The sequence below is a fragment of the Hyalella azteca genome, unplaced genomic scaffold (assembly GCF_000764305.2).
Source record: "Hyalella azteca isolate HAZT.00-mixed unplaced genomic scaffold, Hazt_2.0.2 contig4664, whole genome shotgun sequence".
Taxonomy (NCBI): domain Eukaryota; kingdom Metazoa; phylum Arthropoda; class Malacostraca; order Amphipoda; family Hyalellidae; genus Hyalella; species Hyalella azteca.
This window is the reverse complement of record NW_025934876.1, coordinates 340,411-361,921: the sequence shown is the minus strand read 5'-3', so window position 1 is coordinate 361,921 and position 21,511 is coordinate 340,411. Positions and strand designations below refer to the sequence as shown.

At 40.2% G+C, this 21,511-nt stretch overlaps 1 protein-coding gene across 1 annotated transcript in view; it reads left to right on the top strand.

Annotated features, from left to right (window-relative positions):
- The first annotated feature begins 7,620 nt into the window (after positions 1-7,620).
- The window catches only part of LOC108664921 (band 3 anion transport protein), a 36,171-nt gene continuing 22,280 nt past the window's right edge, over positions 7,621-21,511 (top strand). The window contains exons 1-9 of the mRNA XM_018151619.2: positions 7,621-7,799; positions 8,395-8,686; positions 9,516-9,643; positions 10,076-10,173; positions 11,106-11,750; positions 13,613-13,695; positions 14,977-15,058; positions 17,199-17,332; positions 20,828-20,991. Coding sequence (XP_018007108.1) covers positions 7,770-7,799; positions 8,395-8,686; positions 9,516-9,643; positions 10,076-10,173; positions 11,106-11,750; positions 13,613-13,695; positions 14,977-15,058; positions 17,199-17,332; positions 20,828-20,991 — 1,656 coding nt within the window. The 5' untranslated portion in view covers positions 7,621-7,769. The remainder of the gene's footprint in view (positions 7,800-8,394; positions 8,687-9,515; positions 9,644-10,075; positions 10,174-11,105; positions 11,751-13,612; positions 13,696-14,976; positions 15,059-17,198; positions 17,333-20,827; positions 20,992-21,511) is intronic.

Genomic DNA, 21,511 nt, shown 5'->3' with positions numbered 1-21,511 from the left:
TACAATTCATGCAAATCTCTGACACGTTCTGTAGCTGTAACTGCTAGAATCATAAGTCCAGACATACTGGAGTCATGGTTGGGATGCGCAAGGAACACCCCTGCCCGTGTGTTCCGGGCAGGAACATTCGGGTTCCTTTCACCCGGGGCAGGAACCAATTATCCGGGTTTCTTGCACCATCACCATTATTGGCAGAGCTGGGCAGCGCTACTTTGAAATTTAGCGGCCGCTACCGCTACCGCTGCATGCTCTAAATGTAACGGGCACTACCGCTCCCGCCACAATTGCCTTAATGAAGCGCCGCTACCGCTACCGCTACTGAAAATGTAGTGGCCGCTACATGTAGCGCGTTACTGCCCACTTCTGATTATTGGTATGTCGTCTTCTCAAGCTGTTCCTTGTGTTGCGCAATTATTTCCAGTCAATTATAATGCAAACTGCGATAGCCCATAAGTCGACACGCGCCGACAGTCGGGCTAAGAGTCCCCGAAAGTCCATCACCTGCATCGGTCTTCCGTCTTTCCCCAGTCCACTCGTTCGCGCTCTCAAGTTTCCTCTTCAATAGAGGTAATGCTTCCTCAGAATAGCTTTCTCACTCCGTTCGTGTTACCATACCGGTGGTTTATAATGACATTTTTTATACCGTATTTCCTCATTGTGTTATTTATCTTCCGTTATGTCGTCTATCATGCATGGCTGGCGTCAATCAGAAATTTAATTTGATTTTTCATTTTTCGGGCCAAGAGCTAATCATTTAATCTGGTTCGTGATTTAAAGATTATGCAGAGGACATTTGAATTATTTGTGCTGTTCAAATGCTCAAATGCTTGTCTTTCACTAGTCCTCTTGTTGTATTGACGTTGAGAATTTTAATTTTTCTTATTAACCCGATGATATTGCGTTCGAGAATTTAGCAAATGCTAATAAAGCATAAAAGATGATTACATCCGAATATGATGATTAGTCATAAAATATGTCATGATGGAATGAAGTCATAATAAAATAAAAACGTACGATGATTAAACATGAAAAATGGTTAATTAAACCGACTGCTTGATGGCTAAACTTCAAGAATGATTAAACTGGTGATATAAGATTGAATGCAAGTTTTAATAAGATTAAATTGATGATGATAAACTTAACGAAAGACTTTCATGCAAGCAGTGCATATCATTGGAGGAGTCAATGCTTCACTGCTCGTGCTCTAATGCAGGATGCAAATTTGTTGCAGACTAGACGTCTCGATCTTATGCGTTTATGCAAATTTTTCCTTGTCTGTTGAAATGAGATAAAAACAAGTTGAATGTCAAGATTGCAACGCATGTATAATTTAAAAGCTTCTAAAAGAAAATAGTCAATTATGTATATTATGTTTTAAAATATATAAACTGTGTTTGAAAATTATTATAGAGATAATGCTCACCAGCGTAAGTAAAATGAAATTCCTGTGAATATTTTTAGTTCTATGAAGGCAGGAAATCATTGCACCTAGCATTTTCACTCTGTATGAATCGAACATGATTATTGGTTAAATTTTATGTGATGTATACATATATTTACTAGAGGCAGTGAAATATAATGGCCAATTGAGCAAATGTAGCAAGCTACATGTGAAATATTACAGCTAGAAAGTTTCGTACACGTCGCTATGCTGGCACAGGCGCAGCTGATATTGCTGTGATGTTAATATTTGAAGGAGTAAAAATCCTGATTATAATTTAAAATTAATCACATTGAGAAAAGTAACATTATCCTACACACGAAAGAGAAAACTACGAGAATCTTAAATTTTAATTATCTATTTTTGTGTGCAAGTTTTGAATTCAGTGTATGACCATAACATATAGAGGAACTTAGTGAAGAGGTCAAAAGTTCAGAAGCGCTTCCTGGGTTGAACAAGTTTATCCATATATGCATGAATAATTGCTTACTTATACGGGTATTTAGTAAAATAGCATAAATTACTCATCACACTGAGAGAAATGTTCGGGTGTGGATGACCAACAGAGAGAAATGGTCGGGTGTGGATGACACAGGATATATGGTTGCAGGATTGCAGGATTGCAGGTGAGTGAGCAGCGTCTAAATAGCGATGCACTTGCCCCATTTGTGGGTCCTACTGACCTATTACTGGCCCTTTAAGTTCCAGGAATGACGCACTTTTGACGTTGAATCGCTGTTTACGCCACCTGTACGGCGGATAAGTAAGTAGCATCTGGGCGATAAATCGATTTTACACCACAAGTGAGTCATGCCTGAAATTTGAAGGGCCTGTACTCTATATTTCAGCATGACCCATAAATGGGTCAAGTGAGTTCATTAAGTGCATCGCTATTTAGGCACGGTTGACTCATCTAAGTGGGTCATCCAGACCCACCCATGTCTCTCCGTTCACGCCCTACTTACACAGAAAAAATTTCCGGTGAGGCTTTCGTAATTAAAAAGTATGTACATTTTTTACAACACTTCACTTTAACTTCACTTCTTGTTATTAGTCTGTCAGCTACAAATTTTATAATCGATATTTAACACACTTCTACCTCTCTAATCGATCTGAAATTTTGCAGACTTGCGTGAAGTTGCAGATGATGCATGAATCAATTGACCGAATAAATAATTTTAAAAATTACATTTTTTCAATATCAAAGAATTTAAAAATAATTTTGTCTGCTACAGATCTTATAATCCATATATAACACACTACTACCTGTCCAATCGATCTGAAATTTTGCACACTTGCATAAAGTCAGAGACAATGCATGAATCAGTTGACAGAATGAATAATTTTGAAAATTTACAATATTTTTATAAATAAAAAAATTTGAAAACTAATTTTTTATATATGAAAATAAAATTAGAAATTCATTGTACAGCTGCATCATCAAAGACGCTGGATTATTCATTAGTGTTGTCTCTAAAAATTAATTTTTAAACGCAAATCATTGAATTTATAACGGATAATTTAACCCGGTAAAAAATATTTATTCAATAATTCGTCGCTTCATTAGCCATGTCATTTTTCTTTATTAGCGCAAATTAGCATCGGAATGCTAAACGAATGACTTGCCCCATTCTCAGCATCGCTATCTTATCAGTTGATGAGGCAATCTCGAGAGAAAAAAGTAGTTTCAGGTCATGTGGCTTGGAGTGCTTGTATGCCAATTCTTCGTAGTGATGATACCGCGCTTAGTTGGTCAGTGTCAGTTGCGCAGGAACGGTTAGAAGTAAGTCTGGCTTACACCACGTACCGTTCCCGACACTAATGATATTTCAGTAATTAAATAATGTTAATTAAGTTTTGCCTTACTGTTGCCTTTGCAAAATACGTACAACCTATACTTCATGTTCAGGTGTTTCATTACTGGCATTCGGAAGGAAGTAGGCCCTTTAAATTTGTAGGATCCTTGGGAGCACACGCTAGACACTGATGGAAAATTCATGTCATAATTGATCAGTAGACAATTAAATAATCTATTGATCAGTTTTTCGAAATAGGTATCGATTTTGACATATAAATTTGTACGAATTGCAACTCTAGAAATATTACAACTATATGGAGTAAATATTTTAGTGCTTTGGTGATTAAAGAATTTTTCTCTACTCAACAGCGCTTGAATTTGAATTCGAAAATCGATATTTGTGTGTGTGTGCCCTATGACGACTCTTGTGCAATTGCAGGCTAAATAAAAAATTACCGCATAACTCCATGACATTTTAATTTATTATGATTAACTAGCGTAAACGCTTCTATAATCCCAGTTCACGATAAAATGTTTAAAATGTTTTTACACAAACTCGGATTGTGTTTTGAATAAAATAAACGATCTTTTCACGGTGCTTGAGAGTGAGGGTCCAAATAACCCTTCATTGTGAGCATGACTTTCACTAGGTCGCACACTTTGTTCGTTGATGACTTTAACCATCCAGAAGTACTATACTGAACTCATGGACCCTCTTCAAGGGATGTGAATCACCCCAGCTCATGGAATCTGTGAGAGACTCTCATTTATTCCAGCATGTCACCGAGCCAACACATTATAGTGGTGAACAGACACTAAATATTTTAGTCCGATTGCTCTCTTGTGAAGAATGAACAATTAATGAGCTTCGCCACGAGACGCTGTTGGGTAAAAGCCATCTCCAATTATTGTTTGTCACAATTAAGTGTTATACAGAGAAGTCCTCTTGGAAGCGCTATCGTTTGAACTCATTTAACTCCACTACGTATCGAATATTTCGTACTGTATTAGGGACATAAATGTGGCTAGTCATGGTCATTTTCAGGGATGCGGTAATACTTGCAGTTGATGCAATTTACGTGAAAAATCTGTCTGTAAATCCAAGTTATACGAAAAAAAATCCGTACACGATGATGGAAGAGATATTAGGCTCAATGAGAATTTTGGACCGTATGACCGTATAACTTGGAAACGAAGGTAAAATCGAAAAAATAATCACGACCTAAACATCACTATTAGGTGGTCAGGAATGTATATCCAATGTTACATTAATCTTTTCAGTAGTTTCAACACTATTTTATGTCCACTGTGACCATTAAAGTCGGGAACAAAGGTGATATTGGAAAACATACTGTTGAATAATATGTCACCGATAGGTTCCAATGAATGCATGTGCAAAGTTCCATCGAGCTGCGTTCATTTGTTTAGGAGATATACCATGTTCACTGAATCTTGGAGGCCAGCTGTGGGACCGGCCGCGTGTATCGCCGAAATGTCCGAGATGATATTCTTCAACACAGATTTTACCATACTACGCTGTGAGCGCGAACTAACGAAACATTTTATTAAAAAGTGGCCTGATAAACAACTACACCGAAAATAGCAGATAATTTGTGCGCATGGGCACAGGTGTACGACATTCTTTAGAATAAATTAAATACCTCATATCAGACCGTGAAAAAAGCTTAAATACTCTTCTAAACATCAATTTAGCGCGGAATTTTTTTCTTTTTAACGATAATTAGCTATACATTTTTAGAAAAATTCACCCGGAAACGGCTTTGCGTACATTTGTCTTTGCGGAAGCGTTATTGCATCACGGTAGAACCGCGCTGATTCAAATGGCAACAACCGATCGTGATTTTATCGTGCGGTCACTTTCTCACCTTCAATCAAGAAACAACTAATTGTGATTGATTCATGTGCCTGTATAATGGAGTATCTGGATGTTCAGACTTTGCGTGGTTATTATATCAATGCATGTGATGCTGTCTGCACTCTGCACAGCATCACAATGATCAGTTGATCACATGACTGTGCACCGCAGTCTGCACAGCATCACATGACATGCATTGATTGACCATCGGTTTCTAAACCGATTTCGTAGAAACGGCAGAGTATCATATTGTCTAATATTGAGTCACGGTTATCAGTAGGCTCCACTTCCACTAGGACAACTACCTTATTCAGGATTGGAATTTTTCTATTTGTTTCTGAAATCTCGCGGCTTCAACATGACGAATTTTCAATACATTTGGAATCTCGCGGCTCGATCGTGCACTTTTGTTAACATTTGGATAGGAGGTAATTCATCTGACGGAAATCTCGCGGTTTCAGAAATGGCGGGAAACCTCTAGTTCGCCCTAAAGGCAGATGTTTTCCATGCTTGCCTACCACTAGCCTACTAGGTACCAGGCTGAATAATGCTACATCATCTACATGTTATTCAAAGTCAAAGTGTAGTTAGCCTGCTAGGTAGGTACAAATTTACAATCAAACTGCAAGTGCAAGACAAGACTTCAGTGATTAGAAAGAAATTTTCAATCTTGCTTTTTGCCTAATAGTAATAGGAGTTTATAGCTATATGCAATGGTTGGAAATAAGAGCAAATATTTTATGTAGGAGTAAAACCCTTGAACTATGCTAAACTAGCTTAATGCTATGGTGACAGGTCACGTGCGGAGCAGCGGAGGTGCCTATGCCTAGGCCCTATGGAAAGGATGGATAATGGAGACATCAATATTCAATAGCAGGGTACTTAGCCACATTTTCTCTTCAATAGGGATTTTGGTATATTTCTTAAGGGCATCTAATCTGTGCCTAATTTGGAATAGTATATTTTTGGTTTAAACAGCTTATATAGGAGAAACAATTGTGGATGTTGCTATTAAGTTTTTGTATTAAAAAACTGAATGATTTATGATTTGGGACAATAAGTACTGTACCTACTATCATCATACTATGTGCATTTTTGCAACAAGGTTCACATTATAAAAAATTATGCCATTCCAATATATATATATAGGTTACAATAGGTACACCGTACATGTATATCTTTCAGCTTTTCAATCCAAATCAAATTAATTGATAAAGGTAAAAGCAAGTATCGTGAAAATTAATATTGCTCTGAGTCCAGACGCAGACAGTCATATTGCACTGTTCAGCCTTTCAGGCCAGTTCAGCCATCAGCCTGAGCGCTGAGCTACTGTGATTGTGAAGGCTTACACTTTACAGTTTACAGCAACAGCAGAGCAGAATGGGATAGCATAGAAAAGGGCATATGTAAACACTTAGATCTTGCCATCTTGGCTCATTCAGCCTCATTGTTTGGAAACCTGCATTTGGAAACAATGTTTCTCAGTAAAGATTGGCTGAATTTCTCTTGTTTTCTTTGCTTCTAAATTATTGGTAAAGTTGATTTGATGATGCAAAAATGAAGCTGTACTTAATTGAGAAATGTTTGAATAAAAAAATATATTTGTAGGAGGAAAAGCCATGATTGTAATTCAAATCTCTCAATTCTCTCATGTCTCATCCAACATACCGTACCGTACTTTTATTTTTGCCCTCTATACTGTATATATATACCGTATACAGTGTGTCTCAAGAATAGAATAGAAGTGTCGGCAGTATGATTTAGCTGTTGATTGGTAAAACTAAACCCTTTTTGTTTATATGTTTTGGAAAATGTATTATTGGTAGTATACCAGGTATGTAATTAATATCAATATTAAAGCTTATATTAACTTAAAAAATAAAAAAAAGCGGAGCTTGAGCAAGACTTAAATATGTGCTGACAATCACAGCAGATTAAAAGTAGCATGGCAGGAGAAATAGTAAGCTCTGTAGATACAGTCATAACTGATCTACAGAGCACACCTGACGATGCTGATGCTCACAGCTGCTTTCAGGTTTGTGGTTGTTCCACTGTAAGAAATTTCACCCTTATCCTTTGAGTACCGTATGAGTATATATTTATGTATGTGTAGGTTCCATCTTCATGTGACAGCTGTGCAACTTTATTGTCTAATAGTAATAGGTACATCAAGAAATTTGTGCACAGTATTTCTAACCCCCAATAAATCATTATTCACTGCTTAACAAACTTTTTTCGTGTCATTAAAGTTCATTTTATAGTAAAAATATATCTGGAGAAGCTTGTTTGTATTAGTTGAGCCTAGTATTAGCTGTACTCACAGCACATGATTGTAGCACTCTAGTGTGCTAAGTCATTCTCTGTGCATCATCACTGCAAGCACTGCAACCAAGCACAGCAAGCACTGCAACCAAGCACAGCAAGGACTGCAACCAAGCACAGCAAGCACTGCAACCAAGCACAGCAAGCACTGCAACCAAGCACAGCAAGCACTGCAACCAAGCACAGCAAGGACTGCAACCAATCACTGCAACCTCTGCTACTAAGCAGAGCAACCTCTGCTACCAAGCACTGCAACCTCTGCTACTAAGCAGAGCAACCTCTGCTACCTAACACAGATAACTGAGAAACCAGGAGCTACCATCCTCACAACCATGGATACCATTCCCTCCATGCAGGATATGGTGAGTGGAACAAATTTGAATTATTGAGCATGTTGTTAAGTGTCCTAATGTTTTAAAAGTGATCTGCCATGTTAGTATAGATTGCTGACAAGGGCAACTGTGTGTGTCTTAAGGATTATAAACCTATCCATTCTGGAATCATTTTTCACCACCTTCCACGTTCCAATTTAATTTTTTTTTATGAAACTCTCAGTGAGGTAGTTGCTGAAAGAATCATTTAGTTAGCTGGCTAGCATTCAAATTCCAGTTTGTGCTGAGGTAATGACTTGTGCTGCCAGTTCGTCATACTGAGTTCATCAGATGAAGCAAATTGATTAAATTGCCTCTTTAATTTATGAATATTCCATGTTATTATAGTTTATTGCAAAGTTTTTATAGAAGATTTTCATTAATGATTCCAATTTTTTAGAGCAACTTTGAATAGAAATTATCAAAAGCCTATTACCATATCAGAGAATAACATGCTTTTCCTCGCATTTAACTAAGTAATCGTGGTGGGAGATTTTAAAATTTTTTAGCTGGTTTGATTTCGCTCGGGCTGAGCGAAAATAATTTCATATTACTATAGAAATTACATTACCAACGTTTGTTTTAGCACGCGGTGTGCCAGGGCACGCGACGAGACTCGGCGGCCGACGAAGATGAACAGATGGAGAAGCTCTTCGACGACATAGACGATAACGAGACGTCAGCACTGCTGCCTGATCTGACTGGCACGATACCCACGGTGAAGGTGTCGCCGCCTGCAGAAGATGGGGCTGCCTCTGAGCCAGTGACTGAAGTTTGCCCTGCCACCGTCTGGACCTCGGGCTTTGAGGGCGAGGAGAGGCGACCGTCCGTTGTCGGTGACCCCAAATACATCGCTCATCCCGACGAAGACACTGGACGTGAGTGCGCTCATCTAACGTATGGTGCTGTGTGTTACGTCCCAGGTGCACTGGAGGGGCGTTATGTTACGTCGCAGGTGCACTGGTCTGGGCGGGCGTCATGCCACGTCACTGGGTTTTACAAGTGACACTTGGTCTACGTTGTAGGTCACTTTTCTTTCAAATTAGTTTTGAATTTTTTATTTACAAATACTTTATTTTATCTGCCAATTGAGTATAGGTTTTTTGACTATCAATGTTATGTTAACTTTTGGGTTTGCTATTGTTATTCAGAAAGGCCCGTATTGTTCTGCTTCCAATCATAGGCGGGTATTTTAAATAGGAAGTCGTATTTGCTGAAAGAATGTCTATTATATTCATAATTCGTCTAACTTGAGTTATTTCAAGTATCTCTCAAAAATCCCTTATCGCCCATTCCTAAATTAGAATAAGTTCATGTTGCCGTTGCACAGGTTAGAAAATTTGGCTGTCCCGCTCCTCTAAAGTCGTGAGTTGTAGCAATACTTCAATTTGTTTCGCGTGGAATTTGTTGCATCGCTAAACTCAGTGCTGTCTTGTCACTGAGCGGCACCTTTAATTTCTGATGAGAACTTATCCATGTTTTCCCGTAGTGACTCAAAATAGAGAATTTTTCTTGCTACTTAGAAGTGAATCCAAGAGCCTCTGTTTCAATTGTAAAAGGTGGCGTTCATTTATTGAAACCGCCGATCGAAGAAGTAAGTTATAGGTGTAGATAGTTGTAAAAGTTTCTTTCTTTGCCTGGGTACCGTCTACTCATCATGAAGCGATACTGCAGTTGTTTGCATGCTAATTTGTTTTTGTATTGCAGTGCACGTGTCTGAGAGCTTCCCTCACATGCACCATCCCCTCAAGATGCCCCACCACCACCACCACCACCGCCGCCATCAACGCCGACGCCGCACATCCTCATCCTCTTCTGCCGTCGCCACGCCACCCGTCAGTATATTTCTTAACCCAGCCTTAAACTTGTCGCCACGCTACCCGTCATATTTCTTAACCCAACTTAACCTTGTCGCTACTCTGCTCGCCATATTTCTTAACACAACTTTAACCTTGTGACCACGCCATCTGTCAGTATATTTCTTAACACAACTTAACCTTGTCGCTACTCTGCTCGTCATATTTCTTAACACAACTTTAACCTTGTGACTACGCCACCTGTCAGTATATTTTTTAACACAACCTTAACCTTATGGCAAGGCAGGGATAGAAACCGCATAATAATCGCAAAGAATCCCTTATGTATTATTTAGTTTCAAGGACACAACTCAACAGTTAAATTGGCATGTTTTTGTTGTAATTAAATCAAAAAAGCATGAAGCTCGTGCCATATTTGCTGAATTGCAACTGTTTGATGGCTGTGTGCAGCGCAGGAGCTCCGTGGACGACCAGGCGGTGGGCGGCAGTGAACTGGACGCCGCCGCCGCCACCGCCACCGCCGCCCTGCAGGAGAACGACGAGGCGACGTACGTCTTATGGGCGATGCGATCACATGTCGACCACAGCGTCCTATGTGTGATGTATAATGTGTTATGTGATGTCTAATGTGTTATGTGGTGTCTAATGTGTTATGTGGTGTCTGATGTGTTATGTGGTGTCTGATGTGTTATGTGGTGTCTAATGTGTTATGTGGTGTCTAATGTGTTATGTGGCGTCTAATGTGTTATGTGGCGTCTAATGTGTTATGTGGCGTCTAATGTGTTATGTGGCGTCTAATGTGTTATGTGGTGTATAATGTGTTATGTGGTGTATTATGTGGTGTCTGATGTGTTATGTGATGTATAATGTGTTATGTGGTGTCTGATGTGTTATGTGATGTATAATGTGTTATGTGATGTCTAATGTGTTATGTGATGTATAATGTGTTATGTGATGCCTGATGTGTTACGTGATTTCTGATGTGTTATGTGGTGTCTAATGTGTTATGTGGTGTCTGATGTGTTATGTGATGTATAATGTATAATGTGCCAACTATGTTGACTATGCCGAGCTGTTCCGACTATAACTATAAAAACTCGCAGTTCTCAAGGTTCCGTTTCACTCGAGTTCATTTCCGGTTAACTTGGCGTGTAGGTTAATGATTTTCACGAAAAATGAATGGTGAAAGAAAATGGACTCATTGGAAAAGTATTTCTGAAGATAAAATTTTGTTCATAGATGGTTTAACCAATATTTCATGGTAGGGTTGATAAACCTAACCAAACTGGCATTATTTTCAACGTAAATGCTGTCAATTTCTACTTATATTTTTTGCCCATATTATTTGTTGTTAATGACCGTTGTTTCTACCAGATATTTTTTGTCGTTTTCCATATCTTTAGCTTATTTTACGTATTTTATTAATGATTAAAAGAGAAGTAATGAAAAAGTTATCTCTTGATCCTTATTTGATTTACAGGAGTTCTTCAAAAGACGCCACGGGGCGCGAGACGCCACAAGGGCCGCCTGCCCTGCCTCCTGCCGACGTCATCATTGAGATTCCCGCGGCTGCGACGCTCCCACAAGACGACTTCGTAGTCATCGATATCCCGTCAACTCCTGCCAAGCCGTCAACTTCCGCGGAGCAGTCAACTCCCGCGGAGCAGTCAACTCCCGCGGTTCAGTCAACTCCCGTAAAGTCAATTCTGGTCGGGACGTCAACTCCAGTCAAGACTTCAACCCCCGCCAAGCAGTCAACTCCCGTAAAGTCAATTCTGGTCGAGACGTCAACTCCAATCAAGACTTCAACGCCAGATTCTGCCCCTGACTCCACCGCAGCTAAATTTTCACGTCTCGAAGCCCCGCTTGCGTTGGGCCAGAGTGTCAGTGACGACGAGAGCGGCAGGAGGCTGCTTGCTGCCCGCGGGGGCGACCTGGTGATTGGCTTGCCCCTGCAGCCCAAGCCCCCCAACTGGGTTGAGGACCAAGAGCCCCAGCAGAAGTGGCCCCATGACTCGCGCGGGCCCTACGGCAGGGGCGGAGGCCCCGTGTATGATTACTATGAGACCGACGACGACCGCGAGATCACGCCGCTCATGAGTCCTGCCAAGGCCATCCATATCAAGTTTGTTATATACTCCTGTTGAACTGTTGCTCCTGTTGAACTGTTGCTCCTGTTGAACTGTTGCTCCTGTTGAACTGTTGCTCCTGTTTGTGTTATGTTGTGCTACTGTTAGTTTTATACATCACAGTCACGTGGTTATTCCCTCTTATGTGGAGTCAGTGCTTATTTAAATCGTGACGGAAGTTTCTGTGCCTTGCCTCGCCCTCACCCTGATGCGCTCATCACTTGTTGTAAAGTGCTACTTATTGCATTATTTTACATGGATGAATGGTTGGAGAAGAATGATTGGTGGCCTGCCTGCTTATCCAGTTTGTTGTGCCTGGGGTAAGAGAAATTGTTTGGGCAGTAAAGGGGTTGAATTATATTCAGCTCATGGTAATTAGATAATGGCACAAAAAATATCTACGCTTCAAACCCTATGAATATTAGAAGAAAGAGCCTTGATAAAATGCGATGGCTGATTGTCCTCACCTTTGTCTGTTAACCTAGCAAGTAAATTTTGTTTCCTTCCCTTGCAGCTCGAGCCTCTGAGGAAGGCGCCACTTACCTGCTTCTCCAGCGCGTCTGTTCCTGTATTTGTTTTGTTCAGTGCAATCATTTCACTTGAGGACTTTGAATGTCATCTCTTTATTATTTATTAATGCCACCTGTCGAGTTGTAAGCGTTGCTGAAGCTGTTCTGTGCAAGAAATTTATTTATTTTTGTTTATTTGAGTATTGCTGATTCTACCTCCTCGATTTGAAGTGTAATTAATGTGCCTACTTCTATTCTTGTTGTTAAAGAATAGCTTCATTAATTATTCTGTTCCAACAGCTGTTCTTATTGCTGTTACAGCAGATGTAGCAATTATTCTGTTCCAACAGCTGTTCTTATTGCTGTTACAGCAGATGTAGCAATTATTCTGTTCCAACAGCTGTTCTTATTGCCATTACAGCAGGTGTAGCAATTATTCTATTCCTATGGTTATCCTTATCTTGATCAATGGCACAGCATGCAAGTTGATCTTCGTACTCGCGTGATGCTCTTTTTTTCAGCTGCCCTCTGTGATTTTTTTTTTCAAATTGAAGTATCATTTGTTGTATTTTCAATGTATTTTTAAACACGTACAAATGTGTAATTTGCATATGATTGTTATCACTCATTCCATTTCTCTATCACTCGCATACAAACGTATTCATTTCCACTCAATTTTCGGGCCTGCGCTATCGCAGCCTATATCATATCTATGAACTTCTCTTCCATCTCGTGCTTTCCTTCGCTCCTCTGAAACCTTTATTATAATTCTAAATATTTTCCTACTGAGCTCTTTGTGATAGAAGCACTTGATTGTCATATTATTCTATACATTGTGGCAATACTTTAATTTTATTTGTATCTAAATATGGAGCTATTTCGTTTAAATGTTCTGTTGTGATTGTAATTTTACACTGAATCATCTGTTGAATATTAATATCAGGTATGACCATATTTTATGCTACGGCTTGTTAAGTATTTTATTCCTAGAATTTTATTTTATTCGTAGAATTTTATTCGTTGTTTTTTAATTATTATTCGTAGAATTTTATTCGTTGTTTTTTAATTATTTTCCATGATAACATCGATTTAATCTTTCATTACACCTAAAATTGTGCTTCTGTAGGATCATAACATTAAGAGCTACTATTAATTCTAGAATTCTCGATTTTCCGCTGCTACGGCTGGCTTAGGGGAGATAATACGTACGTATTCGATAGTGATGTACATGCGTTTTGTAGTGAGATAATGAGACTGCAATTATATATAATTGAAAGCTAGATAATATAACATGAGAGGGGAGAGGATATATTGTCACGGTGTAAAATGCTGTTTGCTGCTCCCTGCAGACCCAGCCGCCAACGCGTCGACTCGGAGGGCGTCTTGTCATCCGAGGACGATTCCAAGCACCATAAAGTCAAGTTTAATATCGGTACGTCTACTTCTGAAACTTTGGACTTGATGATGAACCCGTTGCCACATAGTCGGTTCGGTTACTAGAAGCAGGTCCTTTAAACTGATCCTCGATGAACGACTCGTTACTGTTATGTCTCTTTCTGATGGTAAGCTTATCATTGAACACTTATTATTATGCTGATTTACACAATCATCCGTAACCTGCCTCAAAACTATAAATCGGAGAACCTACCGCGCCGTTGTAGCTTAATTGTGTTTGAATCATAAAATTCGTCTCCACCCACTACTTCCCTCTAAAAGTAAGAAGAAAAGGTTCAATTTATTAGGTTGCGGTGCCTCGCTCTGGACGTAGAAATTCTGACGGGTATGTGACTGTGTTTGATGACGCAAGCAAATCGCATGAGGGTTCTCTCTTCTCCGCGTCGAGAACGAACTCCTTTGGATTGTTTGTACTATTTACGTGGATGCGTTGAGAATAGCCTCATTTCAGGGGCCAATGACTGCATTCAGGTTATTTAAACCTGTAACAGTTTACAGGCCTAAACCTGTAACGTGTAACAGTTAACATTAAAAAGCTATTTTTATTCTCTAGAGTCGAAACCATTTGTTGTTTTTATTTATAATATTGATTAGGGATTGAACCGAAATGAAATGACGTAAAAATATTAGTTGAATTATATTTCGCAACGAAACGGTAAACAATTTTTGTCAGTAATCAGAGTAAATAGAATTGCATTGACCCTGTGCAAGCTACCCGCTGCTGATTTCATCATTCCAGTTTAATTTTCCGTTACCCTGGACGTTGCAATTATCGAGTTTCCTGGCCCTATTGTTTCCTAATAAAATTGTGACAGACGAATTAAGGATAATGATCCAGTAATTGGCGTTGTGTTCACGGTCGCTGTACCTTCGATGCTTATTTACTCTTTCTCTTTCATGCAGACGGCATTTATTACTTTATTAACTTTGTCTTAATTATTTCCTCCGTTCTCTCTCTGAATTACGAATTTACTTTCCTCGAAATTCATTTATATTTATTTCCTTGATGCTGCTTGGTCCTAACTGGCAAATTTTTTTTCGACCCCTGTTTTCTGAAAATTTCTTACGTTCTTAAACGATCCTCAAGCGAAGTCTAGTTTAATTATTAGTCTTTATAATTACGTCCATATTTTTTGGACCAAAATTTCCAAGAGTTAGGATATTGCTTTTGCGCGAGCTTGCTTTTTTTATCTTGGCATAATTTTTCATCTTCCCGTTATTTTGTAACCTTAACGCACTCCTTATATTTTTGCTGCAGGCTCTGATCCTGACGAAACTGAGCCAGAACACCACCATAGTGACAAGCACCAAAAAAATAAAATTTACAAACCAAAGAAAAGGTAAGTCCCTTGTATTGATCTTTTCATCATAAATTTAAAAGCAGAGAAAATTCCACAGAAATTACTCTTTTCTCTATATAAAACGTTACGGAGTTCGGGTCCATCAAAGTTCGAAAATTCCAGAATGCAGATTACGCAGTCGAAATTCGAAAAGACGAAATTGAGACCTAATTTACCCCCTACTAACAAAAAAACTCGAACTATACTAAAAGGAAGCAAAACCCATCTTTTGGCAATTTTAAGTGGATAAAGGCTAAAAGCTGAATTCAAGTTTAAAAATATTCAAGGATTCTGAAATACGCAAATCGGGAATACCCGAGGTGAAAGCTAAAACCTCAAAGTCATCAGATGTTATATGGAAGGCCACACTGCTCGGCGGGAGTGCTCACAGCCGACATGAGGGGGCGCATTAGTATATGGCCAGTCCCATAACTCTTCCCTTTATGCTCCGCCACCCTAAAATAAATATTGCGTGACGTCAAACCACCGCGTACACTAGAATTTATAAATTAGGAATTATCGCTTATGAATATTGGTAGTTGTACCTAAAGAAAGAGCCGATCTTAGAATTTTCACCAACAAAACAAAGATTGACATGAACAAATGCTTCCATTCTATTGACAAAGTTTTGAATGCAGGGCCGAATTTTTTGAAAGAATTATAGACAACGTTCTGCGTTCAATGCGCTCGGGAACAACCGCACTGTTTGTTTTGTCACGAAATCCTTGATTTTAGTAAACACAAGGTTAGATGGGTTAGAAGATATTGTACAAAATTTCAAATTTAGCGGGCATAGCAAGTTTTTTTAGAAAAAATACGACAGCCTCAGTGTAATAATGTTTGAAGTCCATCTATTCTAACTTGAATCGAAATGGACAGAAGTTCATAAGCTGGTACTTAGACTGGTACTCTTAGACTGAAAAGAGTACTCTGAAAATGGCCTATAGATTTAGTGAGATTGCAATCCAGAAAGGACATACTAGCGTTAGATTCAATTTAGGTTAGGGTGAGAAATTAGGTTTTAATTTTGTCGTTTCAAATTTCGACTAGTTTATCTCGTTTGCATCTGCATCCTAGGATTTTCAAATTGACGATGGAGCTGGACTCGGGAACGTTTTTGGTTTAAATTTCAAGGGAATTAGTAATTCAGGATAACAATTCGCGTTCTTAGGGTTAAGCTAACATGTAGGCCAGATTCCTCACAGCTCCCCTCTGCCTCTTGTTGGTTTATCTTTCATTTGAAAGATAATTAACTTATGTGTAAAAATTCTATTAAACTTTGTGAAGTACAGGGCGGGCTGATTTACAAAAGTTACCACACTTGATGAGTGCAATGACCTACATCCTAACATTGTGCAGCGCACCTAACTGTAACGAGACGTAACTATAACGTATATAGGGGCCTTCATAAATTTCCGTGAATTATGTGCGCAATTCCGTGAATTATGTGCGCAATTCCGTGAATTATGTGCGCAATTCCGTGAATTATGTGCGCAATTCCGTGAATTATGTGCGCCCTACTTTCAAAACTCGCTAAGTATACGTAAGTAATTACGCTCTATTTTCTAGTCTATGATTGGTGGATTTTGCTTGAAAGGCCGTCAATGATTGGCTGACGAACTTGCGATCTCTTGACTTTTTTTTGAAAGTATGGGCCCATCATGACTGTTGAGTGTTCGAATGTAATAACAACATTTTGCTCAAATAATCCTTGGGGCTACTTTAAGATTTTTGTATCCTCTCTTGGCAGATGCAGGTCGTTACCATATTACTGCAAATTGATTTAGGATTATCAATACATTACAAACTTCAAGAAGTTTATTTTTAAGAGGAATCGCTGCTCGATATTTTATCTTTCAATATTTAATGTATATTTAGTTGAAACTTACATGTGGCCATATATATGTATACTTCTCTATAAATAGCACTGTTAAAAATGTGTCCCCCTCATCTTTGCTTACGCCTTGTGCAGACGTTGGCTAATCTAAACGTTTAGGTAAATACACAATAATGACACTGCAGTACTCGTTACATTTGACAATCTAATTGTAATAAATAACGTTATCGTATTATTTCGACGGTCTGGCTAACTGTTTGACATGACCACATAAACATATTATAGATATCTTTCTTATGCTAGCAGAAGACCCGGATATCGGGTCCGGCAGCATCCTGGCAACCAGCACACCCTGGTGCAATACCCGGGCACCGAGTCGTCTATACCTGTAGAGGAGGCGGCACAGCTCGGCCCCAAGCACACGGACGACATCGCAAGTGAGTCACTCAAGCGTTTGTGCCAACGGACGACATCGCAAGTGAGTCACTCAAGCGTTTGTGCCAACGGACGACATCGTAAGTGGGTCACTCAAGCGTTTGTACCAACGGACGACATCGTAAGTGGGTCACTCAAGCGTTTGTGCCAACGGACGACATCGTAAGTGGGTCACTCAAGCGTTTGTACCAACGGACGACATCGTAAGTGGGTCACTCAAGCGTTTGTGCCAACGGACGACATCGTAAGTGGGTCACTCAAGCGTTTGTGCCAACGGACGACATCGTAAGTGGGTCACTCAAGCGTTTGTGCCAACGGACGACATCGTAAGTGGGTCACTCAAGCGTTTGTGCCAACGGACGACATCGTAAGTGGGTCACTCAAGCGTTTGTACCAACGGACGACATCGTAAGTGGGTCACTCAAGCGTTTGTGCCAACGGACGACATCGTAAGTGGGTCACTCAAGCGTTTGTGCCAACGGACATCGCAAAGTTTTTATACACATGACCTCTCATCACCACTACCCTCCTCATCACCACTACCCTCCTCATCACCACTACCCTCCTCATCACCACTACCCTCCTCATCACCCCTACCCTCCTCATTACCCCTACCCTCCTCATTACCCCTACCCTCCTCATCACCACTACCCTCCTCATCACCACTACCCTCCTCATCACCACTACCCTCCTCATCACCACTACCCAACACAGATTACATAGCATTCGCAGACGATATAGGTAACACAAATAACCACAGGACGCTACAAACACAACACGCCATCCAACAGATGAAGACATTCGAAAAAATGGCATATTAAGTAGTAGTTACATAACCGAGCGCATGGCGCCATTTTCCATAAACAGCTTAAATNTGTGCCAAGTTTCGCACCCACAACTCACCGTCCCTGGACATGCCGAGCTGGAGACACTTCTGTAGCCTGCAGTACTGGCAGCGGTTCCTGTTGACCCTGTGCCAAGTTTCGCACCCACAACTCACCGTCCCTGGACATGCCGAGCTGGAGACACTTCTGTAGCCTGCAGTACTGGCAGCGGTTCCTGTTGACCCTGTGCCAAGTTTCGCACCCACAACTCACCGTCCCTGGACATGCCGAGTTGCAGACACTTCTGCAGCCTGCAGTACTGGCAGCGGTTCCTGTTGACCCTGTCGACGACGCAGTTCTTCTGGCGGGGGCACTGGTAGTTCACCACCGACGACTGCGAGCGCCGGAAGAAGCCCTTGCATCCCTCGCACGTTATCACCCCGTAGTGCACCCCGGAGCTCTTGTCCCCGCACACCTTGCATGGGATGATCTCGATTTGTGCTGCAAACAACAACAATAATGTGTTACTAGACTATTATTATTATAGTTATGATATACTTATAACTAGTGTACTAGTGTGCGCTGCAAACAACAAAAATATGTTACTAGACTATTATTACGATAGTTATGATATACTTATTATTAGTGTGCGCTATAAACAATAATAATAATATACTACTAGACTATTATTATCATAGTTATAATATACACATAATTGGTGTATATCGTGGTTACGTGTTATTTTCTATTATTTGATAGTGGTGCGAGATAGGGTATAGGATTAGGCGGAATGGGGGCATTAATATAGGTGGTAAAGATGGTATCACCATCACCTGGGTATAAGAGGTGGTATTATCAAGGTACATGGTAAAGATGGAATTATATAGGCGCGAGTGATGGTATTATATAGGTGGTAAAGATGGTATCACCATCACCTGGGTATAAGGGATGGTATCATCAAGGTGCATGGTAAAGATGGTATTATATAGGTGGTAAAGATGGTAAAATATAGGTGTAAGACATGGTGTTGTATTTGTGGCAAAGATGGCATCGCCTAAGTACAAGGAATGACATTATATTGGTCGAAAGGATGGTATTAAATAGATGCAATAGATTTTAGGCTTCTACCGCAATCTAAACAGTTTCATAGTTATTTTATGTTAATCTAACCTTTACAAATCGTAGCTCTAATTAGTCGTATACGGTTTTTAGTGACGGGTGGCGAGGTATGTGCTGTGTCTGCTGCGTGGCGACTTGTACGCTGAGTGCGATGCCACTTGCCACTTACCAGGGCAACTGGATGGCCTAAAAACGGCCAAGTCCCCGGACAAAAAAAAAAAGGCCAAAAATGCATATAATTCAAAATTTACTAATAAATTTGTTGGTTCCGGCACAAAAATTAAATTTTTTTGGACTTTTTTAAAATTAGATAAGGAATTACCTACATGATAAATTTTTGACGGTGAACGCAACTGATAAAAAAATCAAATAAATCGCGGAATTTGTACACCGCCTTCAACGTGTTGGTGGCATGGCACTAAGTGGCAGTGATGGTAGCTTGGTGGCATGGCACTAAGTGGCAGTGATGGTAGCTTGGTGGCATGGCACTAAGTGGCAGTTTCCCCCCACACACCATAGCAAGGCAGCACCGGTTATTCCATAGCTCCAAAGTACTCTCACTGAGTCCCGCACCTCCACCTCTGTACAAATATATACACATCGGACCATGCTGCACCCGGACGGAGCTGTTCTTATTACTTTTGAGTGTAACTGGTCTCAAAACAACACACGCCATCCAAGTCACACACGCCATCCAAAAATAATAATAGATAAAAATACCGAAAAGAGCGAAGACTCGTGTAAATAGTAAGAGCAAGAATCATTTTTCTATTTGTTTAAATATGCTCAAAAAATGAAAATAATGTAAATAAAGAGCCACCACCCTCTCATCACCCACCCGCTTAAACAATACAAAGTCCTGACAGGTTACCAACCCCCTTCCCAACCCCAAACAAACCCCTCTCACCTACAACCCACCCAATCATGCGCAATGCGCCTTTTCATCTCCCACTGTCATGCATTTCTCCTTCCTCTTTCTGGCCAAACTGTGCTACCTCTTGTTTCTTCCACTCTTTCCTAGTGGCACCGCAACAACAAAAGTCACTGAGTCACTCAAGCTTTTATGGCAACGGACGACAACGTAAGCGAGTCATTCAAGCGTTTGTCCCAACGGACGACAACGTCCTTAACGGAGACAGATTTATTATTTGTTTATTAACCTGCATTTTCTACTCAAAATTTTCAGTCGTAAAATTGTCGTAATTGTCATTTTCTACAGTTGGTCAGTCGTAAGTTAGGGGTATATTCTGTCTGCTATGTAATCAGCATTATTTTCTCTAAATTTTTGAGCTAAAATAATGTGGGTTTTGGCTATTTTGTGTGTTTAAAATATTAAAATCAAAATTAAATTACATAGCGTATTTACTTAAAATCGGCATTATTTTCTCTAAAATTTTGAGCCAAAATATAGTCTCGCCTCAAAGTGCATCTTGGTTGGCTTTGTTTTATTACACATATGTCAAGTTTGACTTTTGGATTCATTTTATGTATTGATACCCAATTCAAGTCTACACATCTTGCCTTAACGCTCTTTCTTGACTGGTTTATTTTCAGGTCACAGATTCGACGACGCGGCAGCCTACCACCGCACGAAGGTGCGCCCGCACAGACCGTCGGTGTCAGGAGTGTCGTCCCTGCCAGGGGAAGAGTTCAGGCACATCAGCTCCTGGAAGCTCACCGCCGCTATGAAGAAAAGCTACGATCACGAGCCTCATCCTGTGAGTCGGAACTTTTGAGCATGTTCTCTTCATTTTACCTCGGTTCTCTTGTTCAGTGCAACAAAATGTAAACTTTTTTAAATATCTGCATATGCTTGCTTCAAGGTTTATTCCTCTACGATTAATGTAAACTCAGCATAGGATGGACCAAGAAAAATCAATGTTACATTCAGGGATTTCTGTGTGTTTCCAGCTCCGGGATTTAGATCTCGTGCATTCAATAAAGAAATGGATTTGAAAAATAATGGCCTACTGCCGGTCTTACACGGAACGTTTGCTATGTTGTCTGCGACCTGTAGTGTTGGCCGTAACGTCTGCTGTGTTGTCTGCGACCTGTAGTGTTGGCCGTAACGCTTGCTGTGTTGTCTGCGACCTGTAGTGTTGGCCGTAACGTCTGCTGTGTTGTCTGCGACCTGTAGTGTTGGCCGTAACGTCTGCTGCGTTGTCTGCGACCTGTAGTGTTGGCCGTAACGTCTGCTGCGTTGTCTGCGACCTGTAGTGTTGGCCGTAACGTCTGCTG